An 18,282-nucleotide genomic window follows, 5' to 3' on the forward strand; every position below is an offset into this window, starting at 1 on the left:
TTTCTGTGACCTTCTGTCATAGGGAAGAGGGCTGAGGTGAAAACATGAAGTTCTAATGATGTAACAAACATATTAACTGCTCTGTTAGTTTTTTCTCTTGCCAGAGAGTTAATTAAAACCACTCTAAGGGGCGTCCGGGTGGCTCAGTCGGTTAAGCGTCTGACTTTGGCTAGGTCATGATCTCAGAGTTCGTGGGTTTGAGCCCTGCGGCAGTCTCTGTGCTGACAGTTCAGAGCCTGGAGCCTGCTTTGGATTCTGTGTCTCCTTCTCTCTCTGCCCCTCCTCTGCTTGCATGCTCTCTCTCTGTCTCTCAAAAATAATAAACATTAATTTTTTTTAATAAATATTTTTAAAAATTAAAAAATAAAGCCACTCTGAAGTTGCCAATGAACTTGTTTCAACTCCTCTCTCCTCTTGCCTATCAAAAGAGCTAGGGATCATTTAAAAACTAAAAGTGAGCAACAGTTCTAGAGAAAATGGAAAGGTATACACCAGATTCCAAAATGGGATAATTCTCCCTGGAGGTGGAAGGTTAGGCATGACTTTGTGAATGCATTCGGTTTGTGCATGAGTTCAAGGGCCAGCCATCTCAGAGGGTGTACTGTGGTCAGAGCACAGATGTACAGATCGAGAACCAGTAAGACCCATAGCGACCACAATCTAAACCAGTTTATGTCAAACCAGAGCTTACTGATAAAGGCAGTCTGCTCTGGTTTTGAGTTCCACAAATGACCTTGGTTTCCTGTTTTTCCATTGCTTGAGTCCTGAATCTGTCTCCCAGTCTTTGTGGCTAATGGACAGTCTGACCTTCTTTCAGGAGTTCTGTTCATTGTCACCTTCTGGCTAAACCAATGCTCAGAACAGTTCAGTAGGCCCAGAGTGTACATAAAGTCAGAGGCCAAGTCTGATTTTGAGGTGTTCACCCAGTGGTGGGACCCACCTATCTGATAATTTGATCTACACTGTTCTGCAGTTTTCAGATTCTTTGGACATCTTTATAAGCAGCAAACTGAACCCCTGAACTTTCATCTAATCTCATTTTGCTGAAACCATTAGATACTCAAGCAGAGTCTTAAAATTTCATTTTTGTGGATTCTTATCAATATAATAAATTCAGTGGATATATAATATTCATATACTGCCTGGGTTGTAATCAGATGCATAAAAGCCTATTAATGCTTTGCCAGGAAATGATGAGAAACCCTGCATTTTAAATCTAACTCCCCCTGCTGAAACATTTCACCCTCTGAGGATCTTCAAACACTCCTATAGCAGCTCAGAGTATATTCCTAACCTCTGATTACATGGGCCTGAGCACCTCCACTTATTTGGACTGAAAGACCAGTCTGTGAGTAAGCTAGTTAACATCCTCAAAAGAAGTTTTGAAAAGCAGATTCTAAAATTAAATCCTTGTGCATATATGGTGCTAATGATTCAACTGTGGGCAAGATAGTTCAACAATTGCAGCTGGTGTGTGCTCACAGGGGCTGTAAATTTGTTTTAAGTTCAGAATATTGTTTCCTGCTATTTTTAAGAGTCAAGAAGGGATTTAGCCAGATTATTCCCAATGAATTTAATGAGAATCATGCAGCCACAGGGCCTGGATAATATTTTGAAGACAGAAAGGTCAATAGTCCTATATACTTAACTTCATTCATCAATTTGCTTTTTTCTCTTTCTCTTTCCTCTTTTCTGCTTCTGTCCTTCTTTTTTCCTCCCTCGATCTCTTTTTTCTTTCCCTTCCCTATAAATGTTTGTGTATATTTTATGTGTTTAATAGCCTTTCTGGCCAGGCTTGAATTTTCAACATTTTCTCACCCCACACCCCTCGCCACCATATGCATTGATTAAAAAAAAAAAAAAAAAAAAAAAAAGAGTATTTCCTTTAAATTAACAAGATTGCCAGAGATTATATGATTGGGACAAGAAGATGAAAGAGTAGTAAAATACATAACGTTAGAGCAGATTGCCTTGTTAAATTCCTAGGACTGGAAAAAACATGAGAAGATAAACACAGACCACTGAGCAGTACAGCTGCAGAAATGCTTGAGTCCTCCTTTCAAGCAAGGCTGTCCTATGTCCTGGTCACTACCAAAACATCCAAGTTCATATATTTTATTGTTATCACCAGAAAATTAAGAGCCAAAATAATGCATGGTGTGGTTTTCTATACTATACAATAATAATTTGATGTATTAACCAGAAATACAACCAGAAATGTGTGTGCTGTAATGGCTTGCTGCCTTCCTACATGTGCATGTCTTCTAAACTACATTTAAGGAGGAAACCCAAAACCACACACATATTAACATTTTCCAATATTAACATTTTCTAACATGAGATTACGCGGCAGTACATTCCAGGTTTGTGGGTGTTGACATCCAAGGTTGCTCAACCATTCAGTCACTGTTCAATGGACTGTAGTTCATCTGCATAATTCAATCTTGCTGCTCAAAAGTGTGGTAAATTTTGGAGAGGGTTTCTCATGCTTTAAGAAGCCCTATTTCATGGTTAGGATAGACTAGACATGAAATATATCACTCCAGTGACACCATAGCTGTGAAATACAGCCCTTTTGCACTAACACAAAGTCCGCACGTTGTATGCATCACGTGGCTCACACTAGAGTTACTTTCCCAAACTGGCCCTAGGCACCCTTCCACCCCTCACCCCTCAGGAGGTCTCCTTGTCCCTGGATGGGAGAATCCATCCAGTTTCCTTTTGACAATGCATATGGTGCATTCCTTCCAAAATTCTACATTAGCATTTGAAAAGGGTTCCTTGGAAACTAAAAATGCAAAGTAAATCATCCTTATCTATTCACTAAATCTTCCCGTTAAAATCCCTCCCGCCATTGTTAAAGTGGGGGAGGGGCAATGGAGCCTAGGCTCCGAGAAGAAAGCAGGCTACGTCGTGTTAAATACGGACAAAGTTAAAGATCAAAGCAAGCTAGGATCTCAGCCTGACCCTAATACAACATATGATACTATACCTCCCTTATTGTACATAGGAATTGTTTGAGAAATGTTCAAGATCCAATTGGCGAGACGCCCTGGGCACCTTTCTCTCCGTTTCAATGCTGCCATCTTGTGGATTACCTAAACTCAAGAAGTGGTGACCTTCCTTCATTAGAGAAAACAGCCGCGCTTTGTGTGTTTAATTTTATGTAATGGGGGGAGGAGTGGGACTGGCAGAAGCAGGAGAATTTTATCTTTAGGATTATTTTTATTATTCGCTTCAGTTTACCAAAAACAAAATCCAAGCCATTATGATTTCATTTTTTCCACACTTAAAAAGAGAAGCTACTTCTAAGAAAAAAAGGAGTTGAGTAAAAAAAGTAAAGCTGTGGGGGTTAAAAAAAACACCACAGTCAAATAGCACCTTGTAGAACACACAAAATAAATAATCCCTCTGAGAATCCATTCATACTTTCTTTTTAGATTCCAAAGGAAACACTCTGAACAAGAAAAAAAATTTTTTTTTTAATGTGCAGCTATTTAAAAATGCTTTGGCTTTACGTGAACTTGCCTGGGTTTTAAGTGGGGTGAACAATTTACATACACATTTTAAAATTCACTAAAAAAGCAGAAACTTACATTTAAAATTGATTGACCTGATGCAAAGCACAGAAGAAAAAATAATCTTAAGAAATGCTTCAGAGATCTGACCTAAAGACCTGAGGCATTAGCCAGAATGGTGAGAATACAGATAGCCTCCAGAATGAGACATCCAGCCCAGTCACATTTCTAGACTTTTAAGGTTCACAGGTCAATCTGTACTTAAGATTCTTTTCATTGGTGGATATCAATTTATATAATACTCAAGAATAGAGTATCTTTCATATTAAATATTGTGGACCAAGGGAGAATGCTACAGATGTAATATATATGCCTTGGAAAGTAACCTTTCTGGAAATTTTATGTAAAACCAATTTGGCAGGCAGTCCATAATCTTTTTAAAGCTGGATAAAAAAAAAAATAAATAAATAAAAAAAATCCTAAACGTGATTTTGCAAACATTTTGACATCTCCGTGCGTCTTTTGAGTTTCCTGGTAATCCTGGATTTTGTGGCTTTCCTAGAATTTTCAAACATACGTTAAGTTATATAAATTGTGCCTTCTGTGAGCAAATTAAAGGCCTTTCTGACCTAAATGATTAAATTTGTCTTTCTCTGCTTTTCTCTATTTTTCCTTTCCACCCACTGAAGAGTTTCCAACATACGGTTTTAACTGCGAATTTGGCTGGGGCTCTCACAAGACATTCTGTCACTGGGAACATGACAATCACGTGCAGCTCAAGTGGAGCGTGTTGACCAGCAAAACCGGACCGATTCAGGATCACACAGGTAACGGAGAGTTCACTTCAGCCTCATTTCTTTGAATTAGCAAAGGTGTGGCTATGGAGGGTTTCTGTGGCCTGTGGGACCAGCGGTGTTTGAAAAGACTACCATGCATTCACTCATGTCTTCCTTTCCTGGAATTACCAAGCTCTCCTTTCCTAGAAGGGATGCTTGTCCGCCAAGTAGTAGAGAAAGCTGATTAAATTTGGCAACTGACTGCCTCTCTGGTAAATAGCAAACTGGGTAAAGATGTGTGAATAATTACCTGTTTCATACTTTTCCTGAGCTGTTTATGGCAATTTCAAGTATACTCAAATAGAAAAGGCTTAGTGAAATGAACCCTATATGTATATAACCCAACTTCAACAGGCACTAAATCACAGGACTCTTATTTTATCCCTATCACCCCTGACTCTGGATTATTTTGAAGCAAGTCCAGACATATGTCATCTCATTTATTTTGCAGCTAAAGAAACAATAAGTGAGACTATTGCTTGCTCCCTCTTGACCCTTGACGTGGAAGTGGAAGAAGGTGGGGTGGGATTCTTATTCTTTAGAGGAAGGTTGTAAATCTAGCCCATTTTTTCTGAGCAGGTGGAAACCTCACCCCGCACCACCTCCTGTCTTGCTTTCCTGCTAAGATTAATGAGGGGCAGAGGGATGGGCTGGGGGTTACAGGGGGCTGACAGCCACTCCAAGAACTTTTTATCCACCGCCATCCTATTTTCCTCTTAGTCATCTTGTCACCCAGTGTAAAGATCCAGCGGCGTCCTACAAAGACCACATATACACACACTCCCATACACAACAGATACAACCCAGTGACTTCTACCCTACTCAGAGAGACTTACAGGACTGTTCACTGAAGAGGTGGCTTCTCAAATGATACCTTTGAGGGCATTTTCTGAGGCTGAGAAATCTCATTAAGCAAAATTGCCCCATGCTAGGGCTTTGGGCCAGTGGGTCAGTGGGCCAATGGATGGGCAGAGGGCACTTCATGCCTCTCCCATTTTATTGTTCACTTTTCTTTCCCCCGTGAATATAACCATTAAGTAGGTTGAATTGGCCGCCTTCCACCACAGCTACCTCTTTTCCTAATGAGAATGACAAGGAAATTGGATAAAATTGGACTCCTTCAATTCTGAGACACTTTCAATTGAATCTTAAGACAAGCAGTTTTAGAAAACTTAAAATACTTTGACTGTAAATGGCACTGTACATATAAATGGCATCAAATTAACCAAATGCAATTAGCTGAAATGAAGGCAGTAATGGTGGAAAAATTGATGCAAAGTGAAGCAAAATGGCTCAGTAGGATCTGACATTCAAAGGAGGTTAAAAGCTATGTTAGCCAGAGACAAAAGCTAAAAGGCTTGCAGAAGTAAAGTGCTAATTGAGAAAATGAAGACAGAGTTCCTGACCCAGAACTGTGATAAAACCCCTGAAAGGGAAAAATATCACTGCTTTATGTGTTGGAGTATCAGAAAAGGAGGGCTTGTTTTAGATTAACAGCTGAGAAGTGTGATTCCTTCAGAAGGATTTGTCTCTTTTGTTCTCCCAGACACCCAGATTTACCAGGTCTGCCCTGAAGAGAAAAAGCCTCCTGTAGCACTAGGAAGGCAATCATTTGCTGAGAGAGGGGGCGAGCCCGATATCTGAAAGGCAGGAACTTGTTAACATAAAAATCCTAGATGAAAAGAGCCTACACCCAGCACACATGCACACGGACCGACATTACACAGTATTCCGCACTTTGCAAATCAGACCTGGAGATTTCTTTAAATTAGCAATATCTAGGTAAAATATCCTGCTGTTCAATTTTCAATTTTTTCAAAGAAACCCACGTGGTTTTCTGCAGTTGACTTCTAAGAGGGAAGCTATGTACCTCCTTAAGGAGGATTCCTGAAGCCCATCATCTTCCCTGGTTCGTTGAACAAGCGTTGTTTGAGGAGCTCTATTACTTTAGATTAGATGCTGAACTGGACACTGGAGATTCGGGAATAAAGGAGGGTAGCCCTGCCCTGAGGAGCTCACAGTCTGGTTGCAGGTGAGAAATGATTACTGTGCAGGCGTGAGGGTGCCCCAAGGTGGGGATGAGCAGCGACAAGAAAGGTAACACGGGGGATCAGAGAAAGCAGTTCTGTCCCGGAGACTGTCTGAGCTAGGATGGCGTGTGCAGACGTGGAGGAGGGATGACAGGTGGTGTGGTTGGACAGGTTCCTCTGTGAAGCAGTTAGATATGTGGCAGGGGGGGTGTGTGGCCTCGGGTGTCAGGTGAAGAAGTGAAGAGGCTAACAGTAGTGAGGAGCCACTGACAAGCTTTGAGCAGAGGAGTGACAGGAGCATGTTTTTAAAAAAAATTTTGTTTTAACTTTTATTCAGTATTGAGAGACAGAGCGTGAGTGGGGGAGGGGCAGAGAGAGCAGGAGAAATAATCCCAAGCAGGATCCAGGCTCTGAGCTGTCAGCACAGAGCCCAACGTGGGGCTTGAACTCACAAATGGTGAGATCATGACCTGAGCTGAAGTCGGCTGCTCAACCGACTGAGCCACCCAGGTGCCCCGAGCATGTTTTTAGAAGACCACAGTGCATCGGGGCAGAGGTCATGACAGATTTCTCAGGCAAGCCATCTTTCCTCTATCCAAGTCCAGTTTTCTCCTTCTTTCTTCCACCTCTTCACTGACTAGCCAAAATAAACCTCTTGGACTCCATTAGTGTGCTTCCTCTCTGCAGCATCTCTAACTTCAGTATTTTTCCCTAAGATGGGCATGTTGGGCACAGAGGCATGATGGGTGTGTTTTCTACCTGTCCCTGCTCGTAGACTGATACCCTACTCACCTCAGGGAAATGGCAGTGTCACACAGATAGGGTAAAGTAGTGGGAGAAAACAAACACCAAGAGTGACTGAGTCCCCTTGGTCATGGGAGCGTGCCACAAAAACAGTATCAAACATGCTGCTGGAACTTCCACCCTCTTCGTATTTCACCCATTGGTTTCATTAAGAGTGTTTTGGTGTATCTCATCCAGCCAGGTGATGGAAGCAAGTTGCCCACTGACGCATCCACTTCCACCTGGACACCGTTGATGCAGGCGAGCAGATACAAGGACGTGCCCACATGTGCACGGTGAAAAAGTATCTCACAAACACACAAACCCCTTGGGCAGCAAACAAAACATCCTGCTGCCCACTGAGGCCCAAGCGTCAGATTCACACTTACATCAGGTGAAGCGTTAGAGTAGGTATTTCTATTTGCAGAGCAAACAATGAAACATGAGTTGTGTGCATAGACCAGGTGGTGGCAGGAGGAAATGTTCCCACTGGGGGTAATTAAAAGCAAAGCCAAGAGTAAGTCCTTGCAGCCTGGCAAGTGTCTACGCTGCCAAAATGGCAAGTTCTAATAAGCCTCAAATATGCAACCTTGCCTCTCCTTGAACCAGAAGCCCACATCAAACAAGAGTGGGACTTGAGCTGAGATTCAAGCTTTCAGGTGTATTTAAGGAATTTATAAGCCATTAAAATAAATGAGGGAAAAATCATCTGAATTTGTGGGAAAAAGAAGATGACTAGATTTTTTGGAAAAACTGCAACTTTATTATTATCAAGAAGCTATAATGACCTAAGTATCCTCACCCAGCTCAAATGATAAATAAGAAAACATCAAAATATGTTCCATTTAATGTCGGTCTTCACATCAGTGCTGCTGAAACTATTTTAAAGTTGCATGAAAATAGGTCTGCCCTCTGCTTTCAGTGTGCTTGCAACGATGCAAAGGCCAACTGGAGTCACAGCCCAGATCCATGTGACAGTGCATTCCAAATATGTAGTATCCAAATTAATGCTGCTTCACAGCTGTCTCCCAATTAAGCATCCACTCACAGAGGCTTGGAGTGCAGACCCAGTTGCCAAAGAGGTTCCCCAACAACAGCACACCGCTCCCTTTCCACTGCATATTTGGGTTCTCGGTGCTTAGCCTAGGAGAGAAGGTTTGAGTCACGGAACTGGAAAGAAGAGGTAAAGGATTCATACATTCAGCCACTCCCCCTAACCTGGGTTTTTGTCACAGCAGGAGATGGCAACTTCATCTATTCCCAAGCCGACGAAAACCAGAAGGGCAAAGTGGCTCGTCTGGTGAGCCCCGTGGTTTATTCCCAGAACTCTGCCCACTGCATGACCTTCTGGTATCACATGTCCGGTTCACACGTGGGCACGCTGAGGGTCAAACTGCACTATCAGAAGCCAGAAGAGTATGACCAGTTAGTCTGGATGGCCATCGGACACCAGGGAGACCACTGGAAGGAAGGGCGTGTCCTGCTCCACAAGTCTCTGAAGCTTTATCAGGTATGCCCCCTTCCCTTCCCCGGGTGGGAGGGCAACTCCTTCAGAGACACTGAGATAACGTTGAAAATCATGGAGAAGAGATGTGGGAATTATTCCAAAGATGATTTCGGGCATTTCCCGAACCTGGGATTTCGCTGCAATCTCAGTAGCATATTTCGCAGTCTCCAACATTATAGGAATAGAACCAATTTGCTGAGAAAGAGGAGAATGCTACTTTATAATCTATTTCTGGCTGCCACAATGAGCATTCCTTTTATTTGGTGCTTTCCCCAGTTTAACGTTTTGACTTATAAAAAGAGAGTGTTAGAAGTTTGATGCCATCACCAGGCAGTTAACATAGATTGATGATCGAAGCGCACGCTTACGTGAAATCTCATGAATTTAATTTATGTGCCATAGATTGAACTGAACAAGCATTTGTAAACACTGCTATTCAGGACCGAACATTTCAATACTGCAAAAATGATTTCATTTTGTTAGGTGATTTTTGAAGGTGAAATCGGAAAAGGAAACCTTGGCGGGATTGCAGTGGATGACATTAGTATTAATAACCACATTTCACAAGAGGACTGCGCAAGTAAGTATGAAGTGCTGTCGAAACCAGACGCACTTTCCCAGGGCACAGTTATTTTCACGTGATGGTGTTTGTCTTGTTCATTTAGACCTAGAATTGCAATGCAGGCTATAGGCACATCCTGTGAAGTGCAAATTTTGATGCAACAGGGCATAAAATCGGGTCAGTTTATCTTTAGCTACGTCCTTTCCTAACCCAGTTCATTTAGTGTCTGATTGTACCTGCAAAACCACATAAATAATGTGGAATCCAAAAACCATAGCTCAGAAGAAAGACTCACAGTTTACAGGCTATATATACCATGCCAAAACATTTTGATGAAAAGTGGAAAACTCAGACATCTGGATAATTCCAAATATCTGAGTCTATAAACAAAACAGCAGGCCGTTGAAAATTTTGAGCACAGTGAACTTAATTAAGGTTACATTTTTAATGAATCATAGAAGCTATAATTCTTTGCTTTATTACAAGTAAGTAGATGTTTCTGACTCTGAAAATAGTGGCAATGACTCAAGAGAATAAATGAAATTTTGAGACTTTGCCTAGTATTAGAGTTTATGGTTTTTATTGGTCTGGATGTATAGATGAAAGTTGACATAGAAAACCAATTCATATTCCCTGGTTCTTGATATGTAATTATAAATAGAATCACTAATGGCAATGTAATAGCACAGTAATTAGTCTTAAGCTCCATTTGCTACACTTAAACTTTTGCTATATATCATATAATAGGATGTTAATTATAACAAAATGGAGTAAGCCTATTGGGCAAATTTAAGACAAAGGGGGCCTGTTGGCTGTAATGGGTTTTTGGTCATTTCAGCAATTTGCAAAGCTTTTATTATACAATATATTGAATATATGTAATCCTAAAGTGGCAATAATTTGATATGGTCAATTAAAGAAATTAGGGGAAAAAGAGCAGTGAATAAAGATCTGCTTCTTCGTACTATGTAAGGAAATCTATTTAATGCCACACTACTTAGCAGGTCTTCACAAGAAATGATAAGACTTAATATTTCAGTTGCAATTACTCTACAGATTGGCCACATCCAAGTCTACACTGTTGTTAAAATATGTATTTCAGGGGTGCCTGGGTGGCTCAGTCGGTTAAGCATCCAACTTCAGCTCAGGTCGTGATCTCACGGTTTGTGAGTTCAAGCCCTGCGTTGAGCTCTGTGCTGCCAGCTCAGAGCCTGGAGCCTGGTTCCGATTATTTGTCTCCCTTTCTCTCTCAAAAATAAACATTAAAAAAAATATGCATTTGATGCAGTTACACAGGCTTTCCTATTCCAAGATGAGAATTATATTTTTAGAATGTAAGAGTAAACTCCCTAAACTAAGGAAAAGAAATCAAATTTAATTCCATTCAGCAAGTTTTAATGGACTGCATATTGTATGCAAAGCAGCATCCAAGTGCTCCGGTGAATATATAGAGGGATTGAGACAATTCTGTGAGCATTTTTCTTTTCATGTGACTGGTCCACATGGCTATAGTTGTTATGAAGCAATGTACTCAGAAAGTCACAACTAATGCATTGCCAAAATACTCTATGTTGCTGTCACAATAAAAAGATGTCTAAGATAACTGTATAATTATTCATCAAATATATATCCTTGAATATTTAGCTATGGATGCTATGAGACTATCAACTATTTATTACTTATCCACACATTTATGCAACAAATATTTATTGAGGCACCTTTTATGTTCTGGACACTGTTGTAAATGTTGGGAATGTAGCAGTGAATAAAGTACTCAAACTCCCCACCTCCTACTCAAAACCACATGAGCTACTGGAACTCTTTTCCAGAGGGTTTGTTTGTTTGTTTGTTTGTTTGTTTGTTTGTTAAGACACAGGACACAGTCTCTTGCCTCAAAGAGCTAGGAAGCAGTTATCTACAAAAGCACAGGATGGTAGCCATATGCACAACCCCACTACTGTTTCCTATTTTCATCAGATTTCTCCCCACACTCCAGATGCCAAAACCATCACCCTCCACTCTTCTCTTCAAAACACGGATAGCTGTGCTAACTGGATTTTGATGTGACACAGATATCCTAGTCATCTGACATTGCCCCTCTATTGATCTATAGTTATGTGGTAGGGTGGGATTGCACTAAAAACTCTCAAAGAGATCTAGCAGAACCATTAGTGTGAGGAAGGTGTGTGTGTGTGTGTGTGTGTGTGTGTGTGTGTGTGTGTGAAGGTTTATGTGGTTGTGTGTATCGAATTTTGTTGGCAGTTCAAATATCTCTTTCAATTTTGTTTAACTTGTCAGAACCGGCAGACCTGGATAAAAGGAACCCAGAAAATAAAATTGATGAAACAGGTAAATTTTTCTTGCTGACCAATTTTTTTTTTTTTTTAATTTACTATGGCTTTCATGATAAATTTTATGAAGCAACTATCTGGAACATTAGTGCCCTGGTATATCAAAGCAGTTCAAATAAAATAAACGTCTCTGCCCATGGAGCTGCGAATTGTCACAGAGTGAGTGCTCTCTTCTAAGCTGTCTGGAGGTCTAGAGAAGCCACCGAGGCAAGTCCAGCTTGGGGGAGTGGCTGAGCCCTGGGGGAGCGTGCTCGCCCTGCCCTCCCATGTCTGAGCTGGAGGAGCCCCTAGAGCATAACTGTGTGAAACACTCTCACTTTACAACTGTAGAAGTAGGAAACCAGTAAAGACCATGACTTACCCAGAGATCAGTGCTAATTTTCATACAGTAATTTGAAGCCAACCTAAATTCTTGTCTGGTTGATATCCAGACATGATCTTTGAGGACTGGAACCCAATTTTTGTGATAAGCTGTTGTGTTCAATCTGTTTCCCTCCTCCTCTTCATGGGACCCCTAACTTTGTGCTAATGAAGACAGTGATGAGGATGAGGATGATGATGATGATGATGGCAAAGATATATTGAGGACCTAGTATGTTCCACACACTTTATATATGTATCTTCTATGCTCTCTAAAGCTTATTTATCCCCATTTTGTACACCAGGAGGCTGAAGAACTCAGATCAGTGACTTGCCTTTAAGTAGCACGGTTAATTGGGTGGTAGCCTCGGATCTTACACGGATTAATCTGAAAATGTATGTTTTTCTTGACTACTTTGTGATCAAATACAAGACATTTGATCAGAGTTGGGCCTTGCCTAATGCTATTTTATTTCTAGAAGCTTCTGTACCTCCCAGCCAGCAGTTGTGGATTGATGGACACTTGCCCTGGAATCACTCACAGCTGCTGCCAGCAGTTCTGTGTCCTACACATTAGCATAGGCACCTGTTGCCTGTAGAAATGTGGACTGGCTATAGTCAGACTTGGACTTGATAGACACAGATAAATATGGCACTATACTATGACATTAGTAACATTAACACCCAGCTCATTCAGCTTAGTTACACAGCCCACCACGCTGAGATGTAAACTTTATTAGAGGTTGTTTCAAAACAATGTTTCAAGGGAGAGAATATTAATATGCCCCAAGGCTTGTTTTCCCCTGTTTAGGGACTTGCATCTCATATTTTTAGTTTTCTTTGATTGGAATCTTTGTTGATCAGAACACCATTAAGTAAACACTGAATGTTGTGCATTAACATTTTAGTCTCATTTCTAGTACCACATAATTAGGCTCAGAGCTCCCATGTTAATAATTTTTCATGTTCCACTCTAAAGAAAACATTTCCCCAGTGACTGAACTGCAGAGCAGTGTGACTGTCTCCAGTGAAACCACCAAGTCTGCAAAGATGCTGATTATTAACTGTGTTCTATTCAGCACAACACAGACACGGTCTCTAGCTCTGAGCCATAACCCATTTGAAGTGTCAGCAGCAAGCATCCCCTTTGTCCTGAAAGCTCTCTCCTTCTTGAGCGAACCCACGGTGGACTTGGGGGAATCTGTTTGACTTGGGGATTTTACATGTGGAGGAACAAACACGTGTGTAAACTGTGCCCAGACTCGCTGGGAATGGTGCCACATGAAAGGGCAGCTTGGAAGATTTCCTTGTGCCTGGTTTGGGGATCAGGCAAACACACAGGTCATGGTCAAATCCCCTTACTAGCCAAATGTGTGACTAAGCATTTTGCAGAGCTTGATGACCACATGTTTGGCCAGGGACTGTAAACACAGATTGTGATCTAGTACAGATGGTGGGCTGTGCAAAATCTGAATTCGATTAGAACATAACCCTCCCTGTATGTCCAGAATCAGTTGTTTCCATGTGCTGAGCTATCTATCAGAGTCACAACACCGACTCCCCAGAACTCTCCCCTCCCATACCTCAGTTCTAAATCTTGGTGTTTCCCGCACATGGGGGAGCCAAACCCCACTTCAGAGATTGCCTGCGGGCCCTTGAGAGAGGACGGACAAAACTGGAGTGTGGGATTTGCTTTTTTCTCTCCTTTTTGTCTATTCTTCTGTCCACTTTCATCTGTTATGTTGTCATTGCTCATGGGCCAATTGTTCTTTTCCCCTAGGGAGCACCCCAGGCTATGAAGGCACAGGAGAAAGCAATGAGAACATCTCCAGGAAGCCGGGCAACGTGTTGAAGACCTTGGATCCCATCCTCATCACCATCATAGCCATGAGTGCCCTGGGCGTCCTCCTGGGTGCCGTATGTGGGGTCGTGCTGTACTGTGCCTGTTGGCACAATGGGATGTCCGAAAGAAACTTATCTGCCCTGGAGAACTATAACTTTGAACTCGTGGATGGTGTGAAGTTGAAAAAGGACAAACTGAATACACAGAGTACTTATTCGGAGGCATGAAGGCAGACAGATGAAAAGATGAGTCAGAGAATTGAAGGGGAAGGACGTAACTTGAACGTGCTGGGGAACTGTTTGTTGATCTCTCTCACTGTACAGGCTGGGAAGTGCGTTGATGACGCTGAGCCAGGCTTTTCTCAGGAGCATCCATGAGTACGGCCGACAGACATGAACAAGTTAGCTGTGTTCGCAATCGGAATCATGTACAGTCAGCTTTTTTCTGTTGGTTTCATTTGAATAATCCAATGCTGGTGTTGAGACCAAGTATGAATGACTTAATGATTCATTTCGACTCTCCCTCCCCATTCTCTCTCCTCTTCCTTTTATGGATTCTTTTCAGAAACTGTGCAAAATCCAAGATGCTGGCACCAAGTGTATTCAGCAGGGCCCTTTTGATGGACATGCTACCTGTAGCCCAGTGCCCAGAATCTATTAGAATAACTGCACTTCAGTGGACTCCTGAAGCTGTACTTGTGTATAATTGCCTGCGTCGTGCATAGGCAAAGAAGGGTTAGGATGTTTTATGTTAAAGTGCTGTAGCCTCAGTACCAGTATAGTGTGTCAGCTGTTTACAAAGCAATACCGTCAAATTTTCTTGATGTTTTCCAGTGTTGTACTAAACCTCGTGCTTGTGAACTCCATACAGGAAACCGTGCCATCACCAAACACTGCTGGCAACTGGGTGTGCTGCCGACAACCGCAATGAAAAATCCTTGGCACTGGCTAGTCTATGTCCTCTCAAGTGCCTTTTTGTTTGTACTGGTTCTCATTGTGTTACATTAACAACCCGCTCTGTTTCTCACTGGTGAAAGCCCTACTCTTTAATCAAACCCTGGTGGCCCACTGACTAAGAAGAAAGTATATTTTAGTGTGAGATGTCAGCCCCTGGGAAGGCAAGGGCTCCGAAGATTTGGCAATGTGGCTTAATTGTTCTGCTTTTTCCGTAGTTCAATTTCATGTCTCTTGACCCTTTTGTACAAAGCTGCAATATTCTCTCTTATTGGTCTTTCATATGGAATGTATTTTCAAATGTAAACTCTTTCTCTCCTCTCTCTTTCTCTCTCTTTGTCTCTCTGTCTCTCTCTCTCTTTCTCTTTTCTCTCTTAGAATTTAAGCATTTGCCATTGTCCAGAAAAGAAACTTGCAGCTTTAACCTGCTGGTAATGGCAAGCAATTTTGCTAGACTTTATGTTTAAAAATAAATAAATAAGGGAAATTCCTAACTTTGCCCTCCAAAGTCTAACTTTGGTTTTCTTGTTAACTGGTTAAAGTGACAGTATCTTTTTTCCTTAAGCCATTTGTCTGTCTGCTCCAATCAAAATGATCTGAGATAGAAATGTTTGCATTTAATAGAGTGAGAAGCTGAGGGAGAAGGAATACTAATTGGCTTTTAAGTGAGACCCAAAGGAAGGACTGAATACAATTCTCCAAGTATCCAAAAATATGAGATTTTTACATCCAAATATGCAAAATGACCCTTGAGAACCCTCTTGTTTTGCTATTGAATCAGACAAGGGAAATGGAAGAAAGAACAGTTAATTTAAGAAAGTGACTATAAATCCTGGTGCCTGGGGGGAAGTATTTTAAGATAATACAGGGAAAGAAAACAAGTAAAGTCAAAACAAATCTTTAAAAACATCCATTGAGCAGCAACGCTGAAAAAACAGAGACTTGAATGAATGCACCTAGAAACTTCCAATGGCTCACAAAGAAAAAGCCTGCCTTGGGACTGGTAAGAAGGAAGCCTAGAACAACAGCACAGAGCCGTAAATATCTTATCAGGCAGCATGCGAATTAATCCAAAGAAGCTGTGGTTGTTTCCCGTGTATTTGTATCAGGCCATGGTGTATAGAACTTTTAGATTGTCCTTCCTACATTGCCCTGGTTCCCTTTCAGATGCATTTGTGGGAGTCACATTTGCATCATGAATGGGTCAGTCCATTCATCTTGGTTTAATTGGATTATGAATGCCTTTTGTTTCCAGGAAAGTATTGATCACTAGGAAAAAAGAATAGATTTTTATCCCCAGAGGCATTCATTCAGTTGTTACAATCATACCAGGATGAAAGCACTAAGATGTGTTTTTGTTTTTTTGCTTTTTTTTTTTTTTAAGGCAACAGACTTAGAGTTGTCCTTAGTCAAGGAAAAATGATACTGCAACTTTAAATTTTAAAGTATCTTGCACTGATAAATATATTTAAAAATTATATGTTTATAAAGTTATTAATTTGTAAAGGCAGTGTTACAAAATGTTCAGTTTATATTGTTTTAGATTGTTTCGTAATTTTTAAAGGTGTAAAATAACCTATTTTTTCTTTATTGAAATCTATAAGACTTTCTGTAGTAAAATGTTTTCATTTTACTGGTATATGATTGCTTCATGTTTTGTACCATCATAAAATTTTGTGCAAATTTTTTTTACAGAAATTTTTATTTTCTATGACAATATGACGCTTGTAAATTGTTGTTTCAAAATGAACAGCGAAGCCTTAACTTTCAATGACATTTGTATTCTCAGACACTGAGTAGCATAAAAACCACATAGAACTGAACTGTAACTTAGATTCCAAACTATGACTACTACATTCCAAAGAAACAGTTGAATTAAACATTTTCATAAAACACCCACACCTGATGGCTTTTATTATATTAGCTTTGTTCTTGTTAAAGAAATTGGTATTGTGCCAACATTGAATCACTTCCAAGATTTTTTAAAGTTCTTTTTCATTTCAAAATTTTCTTTTTCAAAATTTATTTTACAAAGAGAGAGAGTGAGCTGGGAAGAACAGCAGAGGGAGAGAGAGAAAGAATTCCAAGCAGGCTTCACGCTCAGTGCAGAGCCCGACATGGGGCTCCATCCCACGACCCTGGGATCATGACCTGAACCGAAATCAACAGTCACTCAACTGACTGAGCCACCTAGGTGCCCCTAAAGTTCTTTTTTTAATTTTTAAAGTATATCCTAATTAGGAGAGAAAGTTAAGAAGACATATCCCAAAGTAGAATACTGACCCAAATTAGACACTGTCAGGATATAGGAATATAGAATTTAGCCTTATACACAGAAATTTTTCAACCCCAAATCTTATGTCAAATGCTCTTTATTCCATTTGGTAAATCTTTTTTTTTTTTTTTAATGAAATTCACAAATATCTGTTGGTAAGTTTTGTTTTTATAGAAAGTAGGTACTAAACTGACAGGGTTTATGCATGTGCCTATGTAGGTGTAAGGCAGTGTTAAGCATGGCATTACAACTGGCCATTTGCTAATTCTTAGGAAAGTTTCTATTCCATCTGGGACTAAAATAATAGTAATAGTAATAATGATAATGACAGCAACACGAAAGCAAGAGAAATGTTAAGCCAAAGCATGCTGAGTATGACTCTTTACAAAACTTCCAGCAACCCTACTGTCCACAGACCAACAATTCTTTGTTTATCTATAATCCTTTGATTATAGGGAAATTTGAAAGCATAGGAACTTCTTGAGAAGTGGGCTGTTCTGTATAGCTCTTTGCAGGGAACCAATATTCCTGCTTCTCTGGACATTTTTGCCTTTTGCATCTTCCAAGCTTTATCTAAGAATAAGACATTTTCCCTATTGAGGGAATTTTCAAGTCTCTCTGCTTAGAAGAGAGAGACAGAGCTGGGTAATCACTTCACCGAAGTTAAATTCTACCTACTTTCAGGGATGTTTCCAGAAAACATGATGACTGGCAAGGGTCTATCAGAATTCATCTAGAGATGCTTTCTGAAAAATGCTAAGGGCCCTCAATTAATATTGTCTCTGTCTCATGTTTGAGATGGCCTTAAACATAGATGTTTTCACCCTGTGTCACCCCTGGTTAGCTGCTAGGCTACGTCCTTCTTACTGGGTGTAATGAGCTACATCACTCTATAATACTTCCCAAAGTCAGGAATTAAATGTATCATGAGGGTTGAAACACTTAAAAGCATGAAAATTATTTATTGTTCCATCTCCTGTCTTCCTTAATAACTTATTAATTGCCACTTGGGCTGAATTACACTAGTTCGTTTTGCAAATCAAATGGATTTTGTAACATTCCATAATATTTCTGCTTCCCAATGGTAATTATAGCTGTTGTGTTGCATTAAAAAGCAGTTCTGTTAAGCATTAGTTCTATTTCCCTAACCTATATCCACTAAGGGATCTTTACCAGCTTTTCAACTTGGGGGTTGAGAAAGGGAGTAAAGGGAGCCCCAAAGTAAGTAGAACTGAGCACCAAAAGTAGGTAAGACTAGATTAAT

At 40.5% G+C, this 18,282-nt stretch overlaps 1 protein-coding gene across 4 annotated transcripts in view; it reads left to right on the forward strand.

Moving 5' to 3' along the window:
• Positions 1-16,642, forward strand: part of NRP1 (neuropilin 1) — a 138,120-nt gene extending 121,478 nt beyond the window's left edge. For 2 of the 4 annotated variants that reach the window (XM_086714608.1, XM_086714610.1), the window contains exons 13-17: positions 4,208-4,345; positions 8,403-8,677; positions 9,158-9,254; positions 11,535-11,585; positions 13,728-16,642. In XM_086714608.1, the coding sequence (XP_086570734.1) occupies positions 4,208-4,345; positions 8,403-8,677; positions 9,158-9,254; positions 11,535-11,585; positions 13,728-14,017 (851 nt within the window). In that variant the 3' untranslated portion in view covers positions 14,018-16,642. The remainder of the gene's footprint in view (positions 1-4,207; positions 4,346-8,402; positions 8,678-9,157; positions 9,255-11,534; positions 11,586-13,727) is intronic. The other 2 variants (XM_086714611.1, XM_086714609.1) reach the window with 1 other exon arrangement.
• Positions 16,643-18,282: the final 1,640 nt, after the last annotated feature.

Source organism: Puma concolor, chromosome B4 (assembly GCF_028749965.1).
Source record: "Puma concolor isolate L17-30 chromosome B4, mPumCon1.1.hap2, whole genome shotgun sequence".
Lineage (NCBI taxonomy): Eukaryota > Metazoa > Chordata > Mammalia > Carnivora > Felidae > Puma > Puma concolor.